This window comes from Camarhynchus parvulus, chromosome 3 (genome assembly GCF_901933205.1).
Source record: "Camarhynchus parvulus chromosome 3, STF_HiC, whole genome shotgun sequence".
In the NCBI taxonomy this organism is placed as follows: Eukaryota; Metazoa; Chordata; class Aves; order Passeriformes; family Thraupidae; genus Camarhynchus; species Camarhynchus parvulus.
The window spans coordinates 15,125,203-15,149,429 of record NC_044573.1 but is presented as its reverse complement, the minus strand read 5'-3'; the positions used below and the strand labels follow the sequence as shown (position 1 = coordinate 15,149,429).

General features: G+C 41.6%; 2 protein-coding genes across 5 annotated transcripts; one reads left to right on the top strand and one right to left on the bottom strand.

Moving 5' to 3' along the window:
• Window positions 1–128: 128 nt before the first annotated feature.
• Window positions 129–2,564, bottom strand: FBXO48 (F-box protein 48). Its single transcript, XM_030946276.1, has 2 exons — window positions 1,868–2,564; window positions 129–547 (listed from the first exon to the last, which is right to left on the bottom strand). Exons 1-2 carry the CDS (start codon window positions 2,135–2,137, stop codon window positions 386–388), a joined length of 432 nt encoding a protein of 143 aa, XP_030802136.1. The 5' UTR covers window positions 2,138–2,564; the 3' UTR covers window positions 129–385.
• Window positions 1,832–23,069, top strand: APLF (aprataxin and PNKP like factor). Of its 4 annotated transcripts, none has more exons than XM_030946272.1 (9): window positions 1,832–2,431; window positions 3,833–3,970; window positions 4,656–4,782; window positions 6,531–6,709; window positions 9,398–9,786; window positions 14,612–14,737; window positions 15,951–15,997; window positions 16,964–17,002; window positions 21,291–23,069. In XM_030946272.1, the coding sequence occupies exons 1-9, from the start codon at window positions 2,234–2,236 to the stop codon at window positions 21,497–21,499; spliced, it is 1,452 nt and encodes a 483-aa protein (XP_030802132.1). In that variant the 5' UTR covers window positions 1,832–2,233; the 3' UTR covers window positions 21,500–23,069. The 4 variants fall into 4 exon arrangements, with proteins under 4 accessions (XP_030802132.1, XP_030802135.1, XP_030802134.1 ...); XM_030946275.1 differs by having other exon boundaries at window positions 2,054–2,431; window positions 3,822–3,970; XM_030946274.1 differs by having other exon boundaries at window positions 2,291–2,499; window positions 3,822–3,970.
• Window positions 23,070–24,227: the final 1,158 nt, after the last annotated feature.

Here is a 24,227-nt window from a genome sequence, read left to right as displayed (position 1 = left end):
GAAAGGTCAAACACACCTTGGGGGTTTTGGGGGGGGTTGGTTGGGTTCGTGTTTGTTTGGTTTTTTTTTGGTTGGTTTTTTTAATATAAAAATCATCTCTTCCAAAACAAAAAGTGCAAACTGGAATTATAATTGGCATATTTTTGACAGTGCAGTAGAACATTACAATTATAAATATAAATTACAGCTGAATATTTAGTTATTTTTAGAATTTTACATAAAATTAATACAGTAAAATGCAAATTAAAAAAAGACACCCATAACGTTTTTTGGAGAAGTTTTCATCATAAATTCATAATCAGTTCAAAATCAGTTTCACAACTGCTGAACAGTGTGTCTGCTATTGGTAAAAGCGATCTGAGTTGCAAGAATCAGCACTGGTTTATCACCTCTCAAGTTCTGCTTCCAAGATTTCTCCCCACGTGTCGACATCCATTGGATACATACTTTTCTCTGGCAAACTGAATTGCGAAGGAATGTTGCTGTACTTCCCACTAAGCCATTCTTGCTTCACTTTGCTTTTCCAGTAGTTTCTCAACAATGTAATCTGGTGGAAAAACATACAGTCAGATCTCGGAAAGGAACCAATTTAAATTGCATTCAATATAACAAGTTTACACTAGAAGAGTAGTGCTAGAAATGGGATTTGGAATGTGCCATTGGATATCTAGACATTAAATCCAGGAAAAGGCAATGCTGCCAAGAAGCAGAACTTTTCTGTTCCTGCGTCAATTCTTTGGTGGTCAAGATGAAAAACCCAAACCAGTAATTTGTCGTACGGCTTAAAAAAGGCACCTTCCACTTTCTGTTTAGGCTGTGACCTTTCTTTTGTTTGGAGGCTGTCTGGGTTCTTCTCTTCTGCCAGCCTTTAAGGGCAAGAAAATGTAGACTTGGTGTGTTTGTAGCTTCTATTTAAAATCCCTTCCAGATAAAACAGACAATCAGTGCAGGGAGCTCTGGAAATTGCTGTGCAAGGGTAGCAGATCTACACACTGAAAGGGTAACCACTATCTGCTCACGGCTGCGCCTCACACTGCAGAAACTTTACTGAAATGTCAGAGTCCAGTGGCCGCTTTTGTTTCTTTTGCTGCTGCTTCTCTCTTTTCACCCCTCCAGTGCTCTCAAACACACCAGCTAAAATAAGGTGGGAGACTACCCTATAGCTGGCCCAGAGTAATCTGTGGAACCACCTATCTGGTCTATCTGATCAGGTCCCAATCTACCTCAACTTCCAGGCTGAGTTCAACAGTGAGAGATCATTCAGCAGGTTCTGGAGCTAAACCTGCTGCAAACTCATCAGAGCAGTCTGTGTGTGGGGAGAGTTTCTAAACAGTTTATAAAAGCTCCTGCTCATTTCCTTTTTTATTCCCCATTTTTTTTCCTCCTGAATGTGTGTCACTTGAGGTGTATTGAGACAGCACTATCCAAGATGATTTTTCAGGAAGACATTCCTAACTAGCAGATCTATCCCCACAAAATACAACCAGAGAGCACACACCACCTATCGGAGTTCTGTAACCTAGTCCCTGTCGGCCCTATCGGCGGGATCGTGGGTTTTGTCTCGTGTTAGGGCTTGTGTATGACGAAGGTCAGCGCTGAGGATGTGCGGGGCAGCAGGAGGATTAATGCCGAGCCGGACAGGTTGCGTCCTGGGTAGGAAAAGGGACAGCTTTGATTTATTTCCCAGTGTATTTTACCAGATGTCCGTCTGCCAGGACGCGCTACCGAGCCACGCCGTCACCGCAGCCGCCCCCGTCACAACCCTGGCATGGGTGTGACAGGATGTCATTTCCTTACACTTTTCTATTGGCCCCCAGCATTCTCGTTTATGTCACTGCCGGTGTTCAGCCGCTGGAGGTGGATTTACCTTCCAGGAATAGCCATTCCCTCGGTCGCAGTCGATCTCCCGCTGACAGACGGCGCGCACGGCAAGGCAGTGGCGCCGCCACAGCCGCTCGTTGCTGTCGATGACGCGGTGCCAGCCCTTGCACGTCACGGACGCGTGGCACAAGCTCTCGACATCCAGCCCACTGAAAATCCGGGAGATGATCTCGGGAGGAAGGGCAGACACGAAGTCACCCAGTCCTCCTCTTCCTCCCTCAGCGCTGTCCCGGCCGGCAGCGCGCTCCGCGTCCATCCCCGCGGCCTCGGGGTGGGGAGGCGTCACTGCGGCCTCTCCGTGTGCAGGCGGCCGCCACCGGCAGCGCTCTGGGCTGGGTGCCTGCCCGCCGCCATGTCCCCGTCGCCCGCCCGCTGCGGGTGTGCGCGTGGGGCGCTGGTTTCGGGGCGAATCTCCGCGGTTTCGGGACCACGGAGGCGGCGCCGCCGCGCGGCCCAGGGAAGCTGCGCGTCACGGGGTGGCCGCGCGTCATCAGGCGGCGGCGGTTCCTGCTGGGCTCGGCACTGTCCCGGCGGCTCCGGCAACCTCGAGGTGAGGCCGGCCCAGCCCCGCAGAGCCGCGAGCCCGAGGGAGCGGCCCCCGCTCCCAGGGCCAGAGTGGTTCGTGTCCGCAGCCTTGCGGTTCAAGAAGGAGCGCTGCAGCCCCGCGGCGGCTCTGCCGTGAGTGGAAGGGGCGGGGAAAGCTCGGCTCCAGCAGGAGAGTGGAGCATCTCTCGTAGGAGGAAAGGCTGGGGGAACTGGGTGTGATCAGCTTCGAGAAGAAACGGCTGAGAAGAGACCTCATTCATAAGTATCTGAAAGAAGCGTACCGAAAGGATGGACCAGGCTGTGCCCACTGGTGCAGAACTATAGGACAGGAGGCAATTGGCAGAAACTGATGCACAGAAGTTCCCCCTGACTATAAGGAAGAACTTCTTTACTGTGCCGTGGCTGCACATGGAATAGATTGCCGAGAGAGGTTGAGGAGTGTCCCTCAGTAGGGATATTCCAGAACCATTGGGATGCCATCCTGTGCCATGTGTTCTAGGATGACCCTTCTTGAGCAGGGAGCTGGGGCCAGATGAGCCCCTGTGCTCCCACTGAACCTCCCCCATCCTGGGGTTTTGTGAGCCCCTGAAGAGCTGAAGGGGTGAGGGCAGAGTTTAGCCTTTGGTGTTTCTCTTCCCAGGGCGACAAAGAGAAAGTTCAGCTGGTCAGTGTGCTGTCTCTGCAGTGCAGAAAGTTCTGGGAGGGTTGGCAGAGACTCCCCAGTGATTCTGTGCAGGGAATACTCCAGCTATTAGACTTGTTTTTCCCTGATTATTTGTGCTGGTGAATTGAGTAGTGAAAAGGCAATGTGTGGAAGGAAAAACAGTTACAGTTTGGGTGTGCTTTCATAACCTAAAAAGCTTTTTAGATGTAGTGGCTCTGGACTGTGGCTTTTGAATCTAGCACCTGCGTATCTAGTGTCACTTCAGTGCTGCAGGCTTATAGCCTGTAGAGAGAACTTGCTGGGAAGTGCTTGATTCATTTGGCATCTGATCCTGAAAACTGCATCCTAAAATTGTTGCCTGACTTTTAAAGTAGGATCAGATTTTGGGGAGTTGTGCAGATTTACCATAAAGCAAATTCTAAGATGCAGTTTCAGCTTTCTCAAAGTTTTGTAATGGCAGCAACCAGTGTAAATTATGTACTTAAGCCCCAAAACAGCACAGTCGTGGTCAGCAGTTATTAGAGAGTCTATTGTTAAAAACCCTTTAGGTATGAGGTAAAAGGAAGGTGCATTTATTTCCTCTGTAAGCTGATGTTAAGAGGATGTTGACGATCAGTTTCCAACTGCATTTGTTAATGGCAAGCATTCAGACCAACTTTTGTGTTTGAGTCAAAAGTGCACGTTTATATTTGTGGTGTGCGAGTAGATAAAATTGATTTTGTTTTGTCAGAAAAAAATCAGGAGGCTGATGCAAAAGCGCCAACTGTTCATGCTGTTGAGATGTCCTGCATTCCATTGTTAATGGAACCAGCATGTTCCAGCTCTGAGGTGCAGGGAGACACAAAAACAAGGAATAATGAAGCTACTTCCAAATTTTTGGTGGGTGTGTAAGTTTTTAATGAAGTTTAATATTTGTAAGCATGTGTTGAAAAGTTAAGGAGGTGTTGTGTTCTCTATACAAATGAAATGTCAGCCTTTGCTGTAGTTGAGATCCCTGGGGTGGACTGGCTCAGGAAATTCAAAATGATAGTGTTGTTTTCAGTAAATAATTAATGTGACTTTGGTGTATTTGCATTGTTTTTACAGAGATTTAGAGTCTGGTTACTTCCTCAGGAAATAAATTGTAGGAATTTAAGAAAGACTTTTATATTTGCAGAGTTTTGTTTTTTTTTTCTTGGACGTATTTGTTAATGTTAATTTGACTTTTGTTAAACTTGCTCTTTCTATTATATCTATGTAGGGAAACTCTAGAGCAAGGTGGTGGTAAAGCTCTTTTATGAATCTTTCAGTTTGTAGCCTTTTAGATATTTATTCCAAAGATCTAAGAAGTTCTGTTTTATTTTGTTTTGTTTTTACTGCATGAAGGTTCCTATAAATGTTGTTTTTCTGAGTGGGTGGAAACTGCAAAAAAAAAATTAAAATATTTGAGCAATGGTCACCATACAAGAAGTAGGTGGTTACTGAGACTGCTTTTGAAGGGCATAACGGAGTACAAACTGTGGTCTAGTTTCCCCCCACTCTTCTGTGACTGGATAAAGGAACTAAACAGTAAATGTTCTTTCAGGTTCCTCTTTCTGACAATAATGAAAGCAAAGAGTCAAAATCTATTCAAAGAAGGAGAGTGCTTCCATCTTGGATGCTGGAAAGAGATCTTCTGGTGCAGAGGGTTTCCAAGCCTGTTACGACGGGAGGTAGGTTTGCAGTGTGATAATGATTGCATTCCAATATGCATTGCTGTGCTTTGATATACTTTTTTAAATTATAGTGGTGGTGGTAGGAAGTATTAATTTGCTACTTCTCTTTCCATGCTCTGTGTGGGGCCAGCTGACAAAGACTGACTTCTGTTGTCTCCTTTGTCATCAGTCCTATGGGTGTGATAGAGCTCTTTTTCATCAGTTAATTTTCTTTCTGTTCTTTTTGGTTTTGATGCTAGATAATAAACTCTGTCTGTACAGCTGTGCGTTGGACGTTCAGGAGCCCTTTGCTATAAACTTGCCTATTTTATATGTAAATTATAAGTAGTTTCTGTCTCTTTAATTCCAAGAGTTCTCCACACTTAAGTCACTGATGTTTTGCCCTTCTAAATTTAGATTCTTAATTTCACAGGTTTTAAAGGCAAAAGGGTTTGGGTGGTGTTGCATGTTAGTTTTTTAATCATTACTGAATCAAACTTGGTTATTTAGTCCAAAGTTAGTTCCTAGGAGGAGCAGTTCATTACAGTCTGATAGATTCCTACTAACATAAGGCTGAAATAGTGTTGCATTCCCTCCTGTTCTTGTGGGAAAAGAAATTGCTGGACGTGTCATGTGCTGCTGCTGCCTAGCAATAGTGACAGCAGCAGAAGGCTGTTTTCAGTCACTGTCAGTGGGACACACGGGGTGCCTATGCCTTGGCACAAGCTCAAGAAGACTTTATAACATGTCTGCCTTTGGTCCTGGGAGCTTCTAAAACTGCCATTAGACAAACTTTCTGCATGGCATTTATTGCCCTTGTGACTTTTATTGATGGAACAGGAGGGCCAAAGAAGTGAGAGGGGGAAAGTATTTCTGTCACTCCCTGTGCTGAACACAGCACACCCCACCCTGTTTGCCCTTCTGTGGGGAGGTGTGAAGTGGTCTGGGGGCAAACTTGAGTTTCCTTTGCTGATCAGTCCAAGTATATGAACTGTGACTGGTGAGTGTGTGTCTGCTCCCATGTGCAGCAGCTCTACTCTAGTGACTCTTTCCAGCTGCTCTTTCTACTGAGATGCTGTTATGGATTTGGCTCTTAATATCCAAGCAAGCCCACGGGAGTATGTTAAATGCAGTGTCTGGCCAGTTGCTTCTTCCCTCCTGTTGTAAATACAGGTGTCTGTGTGCACCGATGAGGGCAACTGTGGCTTTAAAAACCTCAATCATGCACCATCCACCATACTGCTTATTCTTTTCCTCAAAAGCTAGTTTGGAAAAAAAAAAATTATAAGATGACAAAGAAAATCTGTGTTTCAGTATTTTTTATTTCGTCTCCCTTCTAAATCTAGACTGTTCCTTCCTGCCATATTTATATAAAAATTGCATGGTGTTGAGTCCTGTACTGGTGTAATAGTTTTCTTGTGTTTGTGCTTTTGTTTTGTATTTTTGGGGGAATGGGGTTTGTTTGTCTATTTGTTTCTCTGCCAGTACTATAATGTTTGCTATATGTGTGAATATAATTTATTTCAAAGACTGAATGTTTTTGTTTTGTCAGTGTTGAGATTAGGAACTGTGTGGGTAAGTATCTCAAGCCCTGACCTTGGGGGAACTGGGGATACATGCAAACATTGGAACTGTTTAAAAAGTCTTTTTCACAACTGCTGCTGTTTCTCATGCCATGTGCCCAGTGTTCTGCTTTAATGATTTCTAGTGTCAGGATTTCCCTAAAAAATTGCATTCCAAAAGTACCCTTTTTCTTTTTTTTTAAGGTAGTAGAAAGGAAAAAGGCCAAGGAAGGGGAGAAGGTCTTACAGAGTCATTAAAATCAAAAGTACATGTACAGCAGAAAAAAAGATTACCTTCTGAAGAAACTATAGAGGATTTTGAAGGTGGAGAGCAAGATCAAGGGAAAAGGAGCTGCCTTCCCATCCCTGTTCCTTTATCTCAGGTAACTTTTTGGCTCAGGGTGCAACCATGATACTGCAAAAAATGAGAATGTAGTTGGCAATGTCATGTTGAAGGTTAGGTCTACAACATAACTTTTTGTTCTCTGTGTTCTTTCTGATCATGATTTGTTGTTTTGAAATACCAGTCTTTTGGATAGCTCTGTAGCAAGGATCATGGAAGCCTCAGAGATTTGATTTTCTGCATTTTCTTCAAAGGATCTGGGACATGGACCCCAAATGTCCCATGGAAGAACCAGACTGAGAACTTTGCAGCAAGAAGCAAGAGCACATGGGCCAGAGCACTGCTTCTAGGAGTGGCTGGTGCATGTGGCTTCTTTTTCTGAGAACCTCTGGGGATAGATGATGGTGTGAAACTGACGCAATGCAGCACTGGGCTTTGCCCAAGCTATTGCCATTCTAGTAGGTGAGGGCTTATGGTCAGATGAGGATGGTGTGTGGCTCAGCAACTGCTGTTTCAAAGGAAGGTAGCATGGAGTGTGCTTATGCCACCATCTCAAAATCCGAGTCAAAAAAAGTAACCTGAAACCCAAAAATATTTGTGGCAATGAGTGAACAGACCCTTTGGTCCAGCTGGTCAAGTCTCTCTGTGACCTCACAGTACAGCTGCATTTATAGGCAGTTAAATCCTTACCAACAACATCCTGCAAGTGGTGAGAAGGATCATTGCTAAAGTCAAACAAAGCATATTCTGGTGAGAGCAAACAGAGTTTCACTGACTTGTTTCCTTTAAGTGAACCACTCTGGAAGGCGTTTTTAATGACTGGCACTAAAATTGCCTGGGTGTGTTCCAGGATCTGACAAAATACTTAAAATGCTTCTGACACTGAAAATTATTGGGGTTTTGGTTTTATGGTTAGTTGAAACGAACTATGCATGGAGAGCAAGTAGTAGTAGTAGTTCTGGTATAACAGTGGTCCACTAGGTCCATTAATAACAGCTGCTGAGCTATTTCCTCTTTGCCTGGTTATGAGTGACTATGTAATGAATTATTCAATTTTGCAATTTGTACGTAGGAAGCCTTATTTGTTTTCACCTAATAATTTCATAAATCATTTTAATTTCAAGTACAGTTTAAGAAATTGCTTTCAGGACTTTGCAGAGAAAATGATGTATTAGGGCAAGCAAGAGTAGTAACCATAGAGAGCTCTGAAAGACTGTAATTTGGATAGCAGAGCCTAAATCATGGTCCTGCTGTTGTGTTTAAGGTGATTGAGAAAATGTTCTGTAGGGAAGAAAGCAAAAATATCTGAATTGTTGTGGTTGGCAGCAGCCACCAGAGGCTGTCCCAGTGCTGAGTGCTGGTGGCCTTTGGTTTCCCTGGATCACAGCCTGGTGTGTAACCAGGGAATTAGTGTGAGCCTTCTGTCTCCTTATGTACAGTACAGGCAATGGGTGGAAATACATGGTAGAGAACTCAGAAGTGGTAGTGGCAAATAACAGTAATTTATGCTTTCTTTTGCAAAAAAAGGCTTATTTCTTAAATTGCAGTTGATTGCTGAGCTGTATTTTGGGAGTTGTCTTTGTCTCCTAGTTGAGTCACTAAATGTGCTTCTGTCAGGATCATCTGATGTTAATGCTGACTTTCCCTTTCTTAATCAAGTTGCTGCTCAAATGTAGTTGGTTTTGGATAACATTTCATGAGACTTGCTTGGACAGGAACAAAATCCAGTAGGAAATCACTGGTTGATTTTCAAGCTCTGCAAAACACACCTAAGTAAATTAAGTATAAATTTACTGGAGGGGAAACATAGATAATAATCTTTAGAAAGCACAGACATTTGAATAGTTCTATGAGGTATCAAAGTAGTTCAGCCTTGAATGTAATATGCTTCCAGGTAGTCTTAATTGTTGGGACAGTGTTTTTTCCTCAGTTGTGTATCTCAGATTCTTTTTCTAAAGAACACATTTCTTATTTTAAATGTACATTTTTTTCCAAAATTTAAAATGCAGTTAGTGTCAAAACTGAAATATTTGCTTAATGGTGTCTATGACAGACTGTTGTGATTTAGAGTCATGAGCTGAAGCATTTAAGATGTATCAGTGTGGGATTAACCTCAGGGTATGTGTCCTGAGTTCCCATATATTTTCTATATAGATAAATACAAATATACTCCATGTATCTGGGTGCTTAAATTATTAAGAAACTCATTAAATTAGTAAGTGATTCCTTAATCATTTAAATTGATTCATGGGTAGGAGTCTGTCCAAGTTACATTCTTCTACAGTCTACTACATCTTCACCTGTATAATCCCCATTAATTTTTCAGGACCAGTACTTTAAATTGTGAGTTAATTTTAACTAGTTCTTGGACTGTTCACAAACTGAGGTGATGAGAGAACAGGTCGTGTGAGGGAACTGAAACTGAGGAAGGAAGCTGTTAGATAAGTTTTTCTTTAAGTTTTTCTTTTAAGATAAGTTTTTCTCTTTGTGTTTTCTGAACTTGAGGTTTTCATTCAGCAGCTGTGTTTAGCAGTGAACTTGAGTTTAGGAAGTGGAGTAGAAGATTTTTAAAGTCTAGACCAGATGAACTTTCAAGGTCCTTTCTAAATCGGGCTGTTCTGTGACTGATTTTGAAAGCAGGGATGATGAGGCACAGTTTTACTTCAAAGCTTTTCATTCTGAGGAGTGCAAATTTTCAGGTTCTTCAAAATGTAACCTTGTTCCACAGAATACATCTGGATTTCTTCTTGAGACTACCATGAGAGATATGGAAGGAAGCGACAAGACTGAAACAACAAACCCTGGAAATTCTCTGGAAAAAAATGATAGGCAACTCTATAGCAAATGGTCTAAAAGAGAAGGTCAGATCTCCATTAAAGACAACAGAATTGAGGAAACAGAAAACAAAGTGCACATTGCTGGTTCTACAAACCAACAAGCTCACTGGGGCAGGACTTCCCAATATCTTGGTGCTCAGGAAGGGATTCTTGAGCTTGATGCAAATCTGGACTACAACACTGAGATTTCTGATTCAGCCAGAAGTGCAGATGCTTCAGAAAGCTCCAAACAGATGCAGCATAAGAGGACACCTTGCAAGTATGGAAGTGGCTGTTACAGGTAAAGCAAAATCAATACTATCTTGGTCTAGCTTGTTATTTAGAAATAACGTATTAGCTATGGAAGAGAATACTGTAAAGTTTTTATAAGCTTTGATTTGGAAAAAAAATCTTTTGTTGAACAGGGATCTGATGAGAAACAAATAGCAGAACGCTAATTTTAGAAGGATAAAAGGAGGAGCCGGCATGTCTTGCTAACTCCTAATACAACCCAAACAAGGGATAAAGTATTTGAGCAAACTAAAAGATGAAGTGTTGCAGGAAATAATATATAAAGTTCCATTATAAAAGGAAAAGAAATAAAAGACCTGTGTGTATAGTATGAGGTTCTAGCAGGGAGAAGAGATGTAAAAGGTTCACATGCCCAACACAGACCCTGTAGGTTTGTTTTTTTAGCAGATGAGACTTATATGAAAGATTACTGTATTTATTGAAGTTATTGCCTGCTTTGTGATCTGAATGTTTAAAATACTTACTCTTTGTCATCCATAAATAATCAAGAATTTATCTTATTATAACTTGATGTTTCTGCAATTTTTAAAAAGCTTTCAGTCACCCCTAAAACCAGAACAAAGCATACTTAGAATTTGAGGTTAACTCTTACCTGGACAGTCTTTAGAAATACTGCAGGTGAAGAATAACAGGGGCTTTTCCTCTTCTTTTCATTCATATCCTTTGAAGATGGACGTGGTAGAAAATTTGTCATACCAGAGAAGTTCCAAAACACCAGTGCTGGGTGCCTGGCCTCCTGCTAGTTATTTCTGCCCAGAAAAGATGTGTGGTGTCCTGTCATGTTACATTAAATGAAAGGCTGAAATCTAGAGGTGCTCTTGAGTCTAGAAAATGCCCACTGACCTGTGAACTACATTTAGGAGAAGGTTTTGAGCTCTAGATAATCCCATGTAATTTTTTGTAAATACAAAAGGCTAATCCAGGAAACAGCAGATCCTGTGCCTTTTTTTATCTTCCCCCAAGGGACTTCAACAATAGTAAAAGCAGTGAGTTTGGTTAGGAACCAAACAAGCACAAGTGACTGGCTTCCTGTATGTTTGGTGAGCCTGATGCTGAGATAACTGAATATCAAAACTGTAAAGCTGTTGTGTTCATGAGCACATCACATGTTGGTTTTCATGTAACTTTGACATATCTCATTTTTTCCCCTTAATGATTATGACAAAAGCATGTCTTACTAGACAGTTCTGTTGATCCAGTAGTGCAAATGCAGCCTCTGGTTTGCTCCAGCTACTTTGAATTTTGCTGAGACAGGTTTTGCCCTGTGTGGGTATTAAGGAGATTTAATGCTCTGCTATGAAGAAATATTCCTTATCTTTAGGAAGGCAAATCTTAGGTACTGGTAGTAGGGAGTAGGAGTCTATATGTGCGCATTTCTTCCTGGGTCTCTTGATTGTGAGGCATTTGGCAGCAATGCTTTTGGAAAGTATTGCTTTATAAAAAGAAAAGAATGTTCTGAAATAACAAATAGCAGTCTTACTTTGTCAGATAGGGAGAAATCAAAATGTCAGCTTTGATCTTCAGGAAATATTATGAAACTCGACTTGTTTGCTTGCAGCAAAAGAAATGTGCTTTGTAGTCTGTCTTTGTATTTGCTTTTAGTTCAAGGCCCCTAACTAGTTGTTTCTGTGTTGTGGTAAAAGTGTGTTAGAGCAAAGATTAAATGTTAGATCTAGTTATTTGACTACATTTCTATTAGTCTGTAGCAAACATTTAGCAAGTAAATTTGTAACCCATAGTTTAGTTTCTTCATTTAGGGATTTGAAAACACTGCTTTTGGAAGAGTTAAACTTGATGCACATCGCTTGCTTCAAGGAGTCTTCTTGTCACCTTCATTCACTGTCACTTTCTGAGGTGGCCAAATTCAAAGGAGCTGCTGTTATCATTAGGAGACAAAGTGCTCTGTGTGTGTTGTAGCTGCCTTTATTTGTTATCGAGGAACTCGCCTTCCGAATGCTGTCACATGTTTTTGTCTGCTGCTTGCTTTTCTGAAGTTAGCAGAATAGGGAATTAAAATAAATCTACCACCACCACCCTTTTTAAGGGCCACCATAGAAGACATATAGGAGACCTGAACTCTCATGTCATGGTTTGAGAGGAAGTGAGTTTTTTTGGGATGCTGTGGTCAAACCAATAGGTGCTCAGATTTGAATATTGGCACCTGGTGTGGCCACTGAGGACATGGATACACCTCTGAGAACACAGGAGGTTAAAAGCAGAGAACTCTCAGGAAAACTTTCTCTCAGGTTCCGGTGGGTGAAAGGTTCAGACCTCCTCCCCTGCCCAGCTGCTGCGGCTGGGTGGGGGAGGAGAAGATGTGCGGCCGAGCAAGGTAGGCCAGGCCCTGAGGATGGAAGTGTGGAGGAGCACCAAGAGACATCGGGCAGCCACCCCCTCCCCAGGAGAGAGAGAGAGCTGGTGTCTGTGCCTGTGCCACCTTGGAATTTGATAGCAGGCCGGCTGAGAAGTAGAAGGGGGGGGTGCGGCGAGAAGGTGCCCAGCAGGGCAGCTTGGGAGTTCTGGACAGGCAGAGCCTGACGTTTTTAACCCTTTTCTTGGATGATGGATACCTTACAAATGCTGATCCTCCTGGACTTGAATGAGAAGAGGGATAGAGATGAGATAAGAGAAAATGGGCCACGAGAGAAGTTGAGAAGAATCTTGGTGGGAGGGATGATGGAGTGGCCTTTGGCTGGACTTTTCTTGTATAGCCATGGACAGAACCATTTTTCCTGTGGCACAGAGACTGCATTTAGGGGGAGGCAATGGCTTGGAGCCAAGAGAGTGCAGTGATGTTATGTGAAAGAGTGCGTGAACAGAGACAATGGGTGGGGAGGGTGTGGTGGTGCCCTCCATCTTCAGGGAAGAAGAAGACCTCTGTTCTCGAGACCCCTCGGCCCCAGGGGGTGAATCTGGGGGGGACTGGTGTCCCAAAAGTGAGAGACTGTGCTTTTTTTTGGAACTGGGCAAAGCATCCTTAAAAGGGGAACCCTTTTAAGTTGGAGCCTGCTTTGCTCTATTCCTGGTCACATCTCACAGCAGACATCAGGGAGCATATATTTTCATGGGGGCACTGGCGTTGTGCCAGCATCAAACCATGACACATGGCAACCATGATGTTTTATGTAAGTTGATGTAGGAGTAAGGATTAATATTAAATCAAGGAACATCAGTTGCTGCTGTATCCCTTTCAGAAGATAAATTGTATTTCATGTGACTGAGAATTCTTGCTATTACTGCAGGTATGTTAGTTCTGTGCATTAAGAAAACAAAGTGGCAAATGGCCTCTAAATGATTTGGTTTCATCCCATTTATTTTAATGGGGAAAGAAGTAGGCAGCCAGTCTGAATTTGTCACAAGAAGTGATGTTTCATGAGAATTTGTTGTAGAATAAAAGACTGCAATCCTGCAATGGTTTCTAGTGAAACGTTATTCAATTGTCCTACAGTTTATAGAAGCAACAAAAGACCAGGACAAGAAGCCTATCACCTATGTAAGTAGATCCAAGGCATACTGGATCTTTGATAAGTGGCTTATGGAAGAGTTTATCTGTAGCTTGCTTGTGGAGTTTCCTGAGTGAAACAAACCTAGCAAATGGAGATTTAAAGAATTAATACTAAATAGCTGGTATTTCTCAAATGCTAAAAGGAAGCCTGAATGGCCAGCAGAGCTCACAATGTTTAAGAATTTGTTACAGCTTTGTAAAAGCTGTAACAAATTCTCTTTTGTTATAGTGGTAGTTGAAATGCTAAAATGAATATTGACTCTCCTCTGTGAAGTTCAGAAGAGGTACTTGTGAGTTTAAAGGAGTTTCTCTGATCAGTGAGGAACTTGCTGTGTATGGAGGTGACTGCACACATCCTTGGTGTGTTCCATACCTGCTTCTAAATGCAACTGTAGCAAGTCTAAGCTAAAGCAGTAACTACTCTGTAGCTGAAAGTTGTTATTTCTCCTGCTTGAGGCAGGCAGCTCACTTTTATAATTTGCACAAACACACTAGAGGTTGTGTACTCTGGGAATGATTGAGGTAATCAATAAAGTATTTTGCAGATATCTTTTGGAAAATAATTTATTTAAAAATCTCACATTTCTTCCTTCTCAGTATCACACTTGGAAAAAAAGTCTACAGGAAATTATAGGGAAAAAATAGATTTGCTTTTGCTACTATTATGTTAATTTTGATGTAATTTTTTTAGCCTGTTTTGATCTGTCACATGAATTTGTCCCGAAGTGGGAACTTGATTTTCTGTGTTCTTTTTAATTCCACTTACAACAGTTCTAGAAGGAAGAAACTCTTCTTTAAGTGATGTTTATGACTGCCTAGTCTTGAGTGGTGTGTGTACAAAGCTCTTGCCTAGAAGTGGTAGAAATGTTCTTTCAGTGATGCATAAATTTATGTTCCCTACTTGTTCACCTTGGATTCAAGTGTTGTAGAGCAAGAAGTTGTGGATGATGGTCTTGTGCTGTCCTCACTAACATTGGTGTGACTCAGCTACACATGAAGTTGTTAATGTCTTATGGTACAACTTCATGTCAGCATGCTAGTTTGTAATTCAAATAAAGCCTTTTGTACACGTGTTGGAGGTCTGAAACTTAAAGCTGATGGGAAATAGGAAAATTCCTGGTTTAACTTCTGTTGCAGCAGGTGCTAAGACAGAAGTAGGTCATACAGTCTGCGTCAAGTTAAACATTAAAAGCTCCTCTTCATGTAACCACAGAAAAATGAGCTGTCAATGATTCAGTAACATATTTTATATGTCCTCTCTTCGGTTGAAATGGAACAGTCAGTTTCAGTGTGTATTTGTCTTTTGCAGGAAGAATCCCATTCACTTCCAGCAGTTCAGTCATCCTAATGATGATGACTATCACAACATGGAGATGGTGGCTCAGGACAATGATGACAGCCGGCCTGAGTGTCCATATGGAACAGCTTGTTATAGGTGAGAAACATGTGCACAGTGTCTCTTCTTGTGTCAGGTTAAGAACATTCTCCTCTGCAGTTGCAGAAGGACAGTAGAATAATGACTAATTCTTGATGTTTACATTGGCTGTAGCCTTCTGAAATTTACTGCGGTCAGACTTCTACCCTTAAAGCACCCAAGTCTGTGCATATTTTTAACACAGTAAAAATCACTATTTTGGTAATTATGTCAGCTGTCAGAGATGAAAACTTAACTGCTCAAAGAGCCTATTCAGTGACCTGGAGATCAACACTGTATCTCTTTTCAACATTCAGTAAATTGTTCTTTTATATAAGCAATTTATTGTTACATGTTGTTCTTGATCTGTAACTTTTAGTTTAAATTTTGGTAATGTATTTGTTGTGATTTTGCAAAAAAACTTTTTTTTTGTCAGTACTTGATTTATTACAAAGCATAATTGAGGTAACAGCAATAAAATCCAGTTTATGGCTGACTGCTGTTTCTTTTAAGCATTGTTGATTTTCTTCAAAATATTGTTGTATTCCATTGTTTTTCAGTATCTCTGGTTTACATATTTAGCATAATTATCACAATGGACAAGAAGATATATTTTGAGGCAATAGCATTTTTATGGGAGCATATTGAAACTGGTGGCTGCTGTTAAAGATTGTTTCTGCACATAAACATGTTCTCCTGGAAAGTGTGGTTGTCCTAAAAAGCATGATCTCCATGAAATGTAACAAAATGAGGACAGCTCTTAGGAAAAAGCCTTGGTGATACTCAGCTAATGCAGAAAAAGTGGTTATCTTAAAACATGTATGAGATGAATTTTCCATCTCAGGCTGAGCGATAGAGACTTATATCAGTAATGAAATTGCCAACATGCTTCTCGGGAGTACAACGGATGCTTTATCTAAACCCCAAACTGGCTCTCCTTCCAGATGAGACAACCTCTGTGTTGCACGAGTTGGTAATTTCTTAATCTGTGTTTCATTCTTTGGGGATAGAGGAAAGGAGGCATCCATGAAAAATTGATCATTCTTTTGATGAAGCAACAGATATAATTTGAAGGGGTTTTGTGTTAATTTTTTTGTCCTTATCTGTTGGCTATTACCTGGCTGATCTAAATGCTGTGCCTTGAAAATTATCCATAAAATACCAGAGAATTCTGCACTTGTGAAATGTGGAACAAGGTGATGGAATCAAGCTTTTACTGTTTTCTTCTTTGCAGGAAGAACCCCCAGCACAAGCTGGAATACAAGCACAGTGCACCTCCAGGTAGGCCAATTTGTTCAATATTACAGAATGACAGAAAATTCTGAATTGGAAGGGACCCACAAGGACAATCATGTCTATCTCATTAAAATGCTTTAATCTCCCTTTAGGAAGTAAAGTTGCATTTATAGCTCCCTCTGTATTAGGATTATTTCTTTCTGTTTTTTTTTAAATCAGAAATTCTCAGGTAAGATAAAATATTAAAATATTCTGATGCTCTAAACAAAATACTGCAACCGTATCTGTCATCTTTTTGTGTTGGGTTTTTTTCACCAGTGATTTTCTCACTGTGAGAATTAATTTTTGCATATATGTTCTCTTGAGACCTGGAGGGAAGATAACTAAAACTGAATTTGAGTTCCTAATCTAACACTTTGTAGTCTTTTTATATTCCAGTAACTTGATTTGGTGAAGAAACACAGGGGAATGTGCTGTTTACATTTTGTCTGCTCTTAAAGAATCGAAAGGGATACTTCTTGGTTTTATTTTTTTGCGGCACTTTCTCTTGATTATTGCATTGGAGCTTTTCCACATGAAATCCCAATATTATAAACAGTAGTTTAGAGCAGAACACTTAGGGATCTGTCATGATAATGCATTTTGCTTTGAAGATTCAGGGCTATGACATTATTAAGTTAGAATAACATTTATGGAAACAGTAGTGTAAAATATTTAAATGCCCTAAAATATTCCAATTCCCTGCTTAAAAACCCCCAGTCAGATTTGATGACATTTGTCTACTGATGGCAAGGGTAACAATTTTAAGAACAGTTTATCTGGGTAATCTCTTGGGAATGATTCAAGACAAAAAGGGTATTTTTGAGGCATCAGAGTAGCTTTTATACCTGTAAGTACAGCACAACCATTTCAGCATTTGTTTAATCGGTCAGTTTCCTGTTGTAGCAGCTCTAAGAATAACCCTTATGGCAGGGTTCCCTCTGTCCTGACTGACAACTTCCCTTTCTTTAGTAACTGGAAGAGGAACACGACAACAAGCTTCAAGCAATGGTGAGTGTATTCTGTAGTTATGAGTGGGCACATCAACCTGGGACACCATTGGTCTGCTGTGGCTCTTTTGGCATTTAATAGTGCTGGAGGTGCTTGATAATACTTAGCTGAGGAGAAAATAGTCATTATTTTAGTAAAATCCTTCTTGTTTTCTTACAAGTAATAGTCCTTCAGTTGCATTTGTGCCAGTCTTCCTGGATAATCACACCTGTATTTTCCTCGAAGCAGACAAGAAAACAAACATATTTTAAGGAGAGACACACATGGCTAAATGGTGTCTTCCATCTTCACTCCTTACACAGCAGCCATAATAGGATTAAAGGAATTCAGTATTTCATGCACAGCTAGTTAAGGTTGCCTTATAAGGAGAGATTGCTCCTGCAACATGGAGATACTCCCTCTGACCTTTAACTAACTTCCAGGTGATAATCTGTGCATGTGCTAATGAACTTGCTTACTCTTACAGTGAGGTACTGAAATTTCAGGGTTTGTCAGGATCAAAGTATAGAAGTTTATGTATGTTGGGGGCATATAGACTCAAGTTTCAAACATGCTGTCTTGGTTTGGAAAGATAGGCGTCTTCTAAAGAAGGCAGGAGCCTCCCTTGAAATGGAAAATGTAAACCTGCTCCCTCCAAAATATTATAATTTTGAAATTAAAAGGCTCTCGGGCAAAGACATGGGGATAGGAATAACCATTTTTTACTAGGAAAACTAAAAATACAAATGCAATAGTACCAACAAACAAAAAAAAAAACCACTGACAGAGTCAGAATACAACCTGACAACCTGTTGGTGAGGGTGGTAGCAGTACAATTGAAATGGTGGCTGCAGTCCTCCTGGAGTGACAGGTATGGTTCTGTTGAAGCAGTGATCCTGTAGAAGAGTGTAGTTTTCCTCTGAAGGCCCAGTGGTGATGTAGATGGGCCTTGTCTTCCTCTGGGAATCTAGTGGAGAAGAAGGCTGCTCCTCTGGGAATCCAGTGGGAAAAGGCTGCCTGTGGTGTTCCAAATCTCAGATTATATCCAGGTAGGAATGTTTGGCTCCTCCCCCCAGGTAGAGCTTCTCACAATAGGATGATGTGATTTTATCAGTCATGCGGTGACACTCAATGGCCCACTAACAGAAGATATTTCCCAGAGAGAGGATTGGTTGTGGAACAGATAAAGAAAACTGCCCAAATAACAGAAGATAACTGCCCCACCTCTAACAGATAGGAGTAGAATACCCACATATCTTACAACCCAGGACACATGCTTAGGTCTGCTTCCAGGATTCTTTTTTGTCTCGTCTTCCAAATGTGAAGCTTCCTATGTTTTCTAAAATTAAAAGTGAGCTTTAAAGAGCAGTCTGAAAGTCTGATGCTGTGCAGTCTTCGCTTTCAGTGACCAGAGTAAGGCAGGAGTGTGTAGAACTATTGCATTTTGAGTGGGAGTGGGAAGGGGCTTGCCTTCTTTGAGATCAGCAGGGAGAGGCTGGGAATTTCCTAAAGAAATCTTCAAAATAGATTTGCTTTCTACAGAAAGTAAATAAAAGCACAAATAGTTGTAGTTAGCTTTCTAGGCAAAGTGTTTTGACCTCTATTTCTGTTCTGTGTGAATGCAGGAGGTTGTTTTAAACTTTCCACTGAGAAATTTCTTTGCCATACCATTTTCTTATCCAGTTTGTGTGCACTTTGACTATCACCAAATATTTGCTATGCTTATATCTGTGCACCAGCATATTCTGAGGCATGTTTGTTACCTGTGTGTTTTAGTGTATCCTGTGATACAAGTACCAGCCACACCGTGATCAGAGGTCCATGGTAGAAATTTGTGTTGCAGAGTGTTGAGGCATGCACTGAGTGTTGAAGATTTTAGAATGAAGCAGGCTGGCTGTGTGCATATCTAAAAGTCAAAATCTGTTCTTGAAGGTTTTAAATTGCAGCTGTGCCTCTCATAAGAGCACGTTCCTTATCCAAATAGTAGGGTGCACCCTGCCCCTTGTGTGTGCAACTGATGGTCAGGCAGGGGTGACTCTGAAGGAAGAAGTGCTGCTCTTGTAGCATGTAAAACTTGCGCACAGAAGTGAAATTCAGTCTGTCAAATTCAACTTTTCTTACTAAGAACAAACTGTGGAAGAATTGATATTCTGCACACACGGGAAAGAAGGAAATTAATTTATTAAGTTCTGTTTGTATTTACTATTAAAAAAAATTGTGATGTTTTGTTGACTGGTTTACTTAGCTCTGTGGAGGGCAAAGCTTATAAAAGGTTGTGCTCAGCAAGTTCACACCTGAGGCCATCATACCACGTCCTGCAGGGTCAGATAGACAGTAAGAGCTCCATTAACCTTTATTTTGTCATATTTGGAGCAACTGCACCATTAGACACAGCAGGATTAAATTCCCTACAAATGTATTTAAATTCCACCAGCCAAGAGAAGAGGGGAGCCCTCTAGATGACAGTTAACATGTTTAGCTTTCAAGTCTAATTGCTGCCAGAATTACCTGTAGAGAATGTCTGAAAAATAATCTGAGGCAAATTACTGGGGAATAATTGTAGGGAAGGAATTGAAAAAAAAGTCAGGGTTATGCTGTTGTTAAATTGTCACTACTGAATGACTTCTCTAGGTTGTTGCTACTGAGATGCATAACACCCTGTAGCCATGGATTCTCCTACATGGATTCTCCTACATACTTTTGTGTAGGTTTTCTGGAAAGCTGATAAGCTCACTTCAAAATAGAATGTTTTGGAAGGAGCAGTCAGCAAGCTTTTTTTCCCACATCAAGGAGATACTTCCATAGAAAGTTTCAAGATCATCTTTATAGATAGGCTACTAGAGAAAAGGCCAAATTAAGCTTAATCATCAGCTTTAGGGGCTACAGGGCTAAATTAAACTACAGCAGAAAGAAATGGAGAGGAAAGGCATAAAAGGAAGTGCATCACTCATGGCTGAAATCAAAGTGTTGATATATGAGGAGGGAGAACATAGTATGCACTTCTTCCATTTGTAAGAAGAATGTGAAAGTTATCAGTATTTTGCCAGCATTCCTGGTTCTGTTGTAAAATACCACTCACAGTGCTATGAAAGTGACAAAGGGCTTTTCTTTGATAAGCAGCTCTTGGGCTTATTATTCTCATAGCTTTAGTTTGAGAAGGGGGATTTTGTTCTTACTTTATTCAGCATCTTCATTTTGACCCCTCCCCTCCAATTCTGCAAGGACTATAGTCTGTGATTCTACTGAGAAATTCTGCTGGTTATGGGCTAACACAGTGTCTTGGTTTGAGACAAATTGGGAGGAAACATCCTGAAATGAACATGCCCTCCCAGTTATGGCATGATTAATGTCCTCTGAAGTCTCTTAAACAATAAGCCAGCAAGCATAAAAAGGAAGGTAATTCTGGAACAGGAGCGTTCCCACTCACAGAAGAGTGTGACTGAAAGAGGCTGTAGTCTGGCTATGTGAGGTACTGGTGGTGGTGTTTGTGCCTGGAGCTCTGACCTGAGGTTTCAAGAGTTTGCTGAAAATTGTTTATGGTTAATTTAAAGAGTTAGGATTTGGGCTGTGGTCTGTAACTAAAGAAAAAAAAAGCCATATTCATAGTTCCATATGAAAGCTGGTGACAACTGCTCAACAGGTAAGTTAGCTAGAACCAATATCATTGCGTGGTTATTTCTAGATAAGGTAAGAATGCAAAACTGGGAGGGAAGCTGAGGAATGAACATGATTTTACTGAGATGTGACTTAAGTGTAGAATAAGACATGATTGGAATATTAACAGGCCATAGCTAGTTAGGAATTTTGGAAATTTAAGAAAAGAGGTGTCACAGATATTGAGAGCAAGGTTGAAACACATCTGCCAAAATGCATTTCTGAGCAAAATGACTTTCAGAAGGGAAACACAGACTATCCAGCATGAAGGCAAGTGGAGAACATAGGAGGTGAGTGATCTAGAAGATTTTATTCTCCCATGTGAAGGAAGCTATTAGCTTCCAAAGACTAAGAATACAAAGGATGGATGGATGGGATGGGATGGGATGGGATGGGATGGGATGGGATGGATGGATGGATGGATGGATGGATGGATGGATGGATGGATGGATGGATGGATGGATGGATAGATGGAGGCAGAAAATTTAGGGTCATAGTAGCCATCTAGCAATAGCTAGAGGCTTAACTGGAAGACAGATGTACTGTTTAGGTGATTCTTTCTTGTGAGGAAAGGTGCTTTACTGTCTGGGCTCTGGGAGTGATCTTTGACTCTACATTTATTAGTCATGAATACATGACATTTTTGTCCCTACAGGAAAAAGGACTGTGAAGAAGGATGGTGTCAATGATGGGGAAGCCAATGAATATGACCTCAATGACCGCTTTATAGATGAGGAGGAGGAGGAGGAGTGTGAACCTACCGATGAAGACTCGGACTGGGAACCAAGTTCAGAAGAAAAGGATAATGAAGATGTTGACACACTTGTGCAAGAAACATGTAGATTTGTTAGGATCAAGAAATAGCTGCTGAGAACAGCCTTATAAATGTCTAGTGTGGTTGTGTTAAAACATGGTTGCACAGGGGAGAGGAATTGGTTTGAAAATTTTTTTCTCCATGATGTAAGCAGTACAGGAAGAAAATAATAGGGGTGAGGGGATTCTGCAATGCGTTTCTTAGCCGTATGTATTATTTTGAGGCTGGTGTGGTGTTTGTTTTTTTGTTTTATTAAGTTGTGGACCCAGAGGATAGACCCAGAGGATAGAGCTCTGAAATTTTTGGTTTTTTCTTTTATCTCTCCTTTTTTTTTTTTTTGCAACGCCATTGGTATCTTGTATTTTGAAATACAGTTTTAAAGGTTGTTAAAACTTCATCTTCCTGTGCTTGAAAGAAATATTGGTAGGAAAGCCTAAGCCATTTTTATTGTTGAGTTAGTGCAGTTTTAAACTTCGTTATTCTGCCTCCATCTTTTCTAGATGTTGTTTTGTTGATTCTCTTGAGGTACAGTAGTTAAATACAGGTTGTCTAAATCACTTGAGAGCAGGATCTCAGTGTATTGAAGCACTTGATTGGCTCAACAACAAGTATTATTTGCTCTGATTACAACAGTACCTCTTTCCATGTTCATCACTGGAACTGTTTCTAGTTCTCAGCAGAGTCTTGATGACTGTAGTTTTGCGCAGTTAAACTTGTAACATACAGTGGGAAAAGCATGTAACTGTGTTTCTGATTTCTAAAGACGTTGGAAGATCTTGCCTTCGGTGTGTTCATCACTCCTCTGAGCTTCCTGGAAAGCAAGTTAAAAGGTTTTACTATATTTTGGGACAGATGACTGGAGTCCTGTGAATTTGGCACTTTTTTTGGTCAAAGTCCTGAAGTTCAGCAAGAGAAGCATTCCAGTGTAGCTTCAAGTAGGCATCCACATACACACCAGCTGGTTTTACAGACTTTTCAGGACTTTGTGGATGTGCCCTCTACAACTCTAACGACCCTGGTTTTTGACTGAGCTTGTGTGTTTGTCTTGTTGTGAAGAGGCTCCTCTTACAGGAAAAACTGCCAAGGGGGAATCAAACCAAGCATTGCCCGGGCCTTGCCACTGCTGCGTTGAGCTGTGTGCAGACTCAGCTCTCAGCAGCCCTCAGATCTCCTGCTCTCATCACACTGGGGCTGTCTTGGGCAGGGAAATTGCCCTGTGAAGGAAGCTGCTGGCCTCAGGGGAAGCTGCCCTGATGGCCAGGAGGCAGGAGAGCATAGACCTGGCTTGAGCTGGGCTGTGTCACAGAGGAACTGTCTCAGTCCTGCCCAGGGGGCACCTCCACAAGCAGGTGCATGCAGCTGCCACAGGCTGGAGCGGCGCTCTCTGGAGGAAGAGGAGGAGGGGAGCCAGCCTTATGTTGAGGTGTTGGCAGAGGGAGAAGCCACTTTACTCTGGGGCACAGGAGAGGTGTGTTCCAAGCTATGGGATGCAAGATGGGGCTGTGCAGCCTCAAGTCCCAGCAGTTCAGAGGTTGGGCACTGGGGATGGACCTTGTCAACCTCAGCTGCTGCCCGTTTCTACCTCAAAAAACCTCATTATACACACCCCCTTGGCACTTGGAAACTTTCATTCTTGGAGAGGGTCGTCTTGGTCCTTACAGATTCTGCTGAAAGGGGAAGCATTCTTTTTGACAGATTTCTCAGATAAAAATAAAGCACCAATGTGGCAATATTATATCTGAGAACTGTTTCTTGGTAAAGAAAGGGTATGGACCCAACTAGAGTGGGATAGAAAAGAGAGCAGAGAGGGAGAAAGAGAGACAGAGGAAGAAATAGAAGACCAGGACAGCATCACTGCCAGGACACAGAGGCATCCCACCATAAAGACATACATTTCTCATGGACTAATTTTCCTGACACCTCCATTTTCTGCCTCCTTATCACATGGTCCATGTTAAGGTTCCCAGCATTCTTAACAGGCCCTGTAGTAATTTTTCACCCTGTGGATAAACATATGTTGAGACATAAAAAAAAGTCAAATTGGTTCCTTTCAGGTCCCCTTCCCTCTGCCAAAAGGGAGGGCATTCCCATACGGTGAAATTCCTGTCTGCCTCTTAGGTACAGTGCCATGTCAGGGCCTTGTGGTGGCATCTGGCATTGGGGAAAAGCTGCCATGGGATTTGTGCTGCTTGTGTGTCTCTTGTTTTTTGGGCACACAGGGAGGGTGAGGTGAGAGTGACCAGAAAAGCACAGATGCAGATCCTGAGTGAAACAGGAACTCTCTAGGTAATTTGAAAGGGCTACCTTGTATCTTGGCCACAGAGGGCCTAGTGTGAGTTGCAGGTTTCTTCAAAGGCTGAGAAGTGAGTTGTGTGTTACAGTGTGTACTGTACCATGTGGTATTTACTGTATTTTTTGTTAGGAAAATTAATCCACAATGCCAGAGGTTTATGTTCTAAAAGGAGACAGAGGAGTCCTACAACTTTATTCAAATAAAGGCCATGGGATATTTCCCATGAGGTCTCTCAAATGGCTGGAGGATGCAGCCTTCTCTTTATCCTCGTTTCCCTGCTTCATTTTCCTCTCCCCCTTGGTTGAGGTACTTGAGAGGTACAGACTTCCTGAATAGCCTAATACAGAACCCCTCTAATGTGTACCCTCCCACCCCGTTCCCCCGTTTTTCTTTGTATTGCCGTTCTTTTTCTCTTAAGTCCAGGAATTTAGCACAATCTTGGATGAGCAGCTGAGTCTGTGTCAATTAGTGGGACTCCTTGGAAT

Bases quoted from the DNA above. Each gene is read 5' to 3' on its own strand.
- FBXO48 (XM_030946276.1), bottom strand. From the start codon at position 2,137: ATGGACGCGGAGCGCGCTGCCGGCCGGGACAGCGCTGAGGGAGGAAGA. The intron at 548-1,867 runs GTAAATCCACCT...TTTTTCCACCAG, and splicing joins GGAATGGCTATTCCTGGAAG to ATTACATTGTTGAGAAACTA.
- APLF (XM_030946272.1), top strand. From the start codon at position 2,234: ATGTCCCCGTCGCCCGCCCGCTGCGGGTGTGCGCGTGGGGCGCTGGTT. The intron at 3,971-4,655 runs GTGGGTGTGTAA...ATGTTCTTTCAG, and splicing joins AAGCTACTTCCAAATTTTTG to GTTCCTCTTTCTGACAATAA. The intron at 4,783-6,530 runs GTAGGTTTGCAG...TTTTTTTTTAAG, and splicing joins CAAGCCTGTTACGACGGGAG to GTAGTAGAAAGGAAAAAGGC.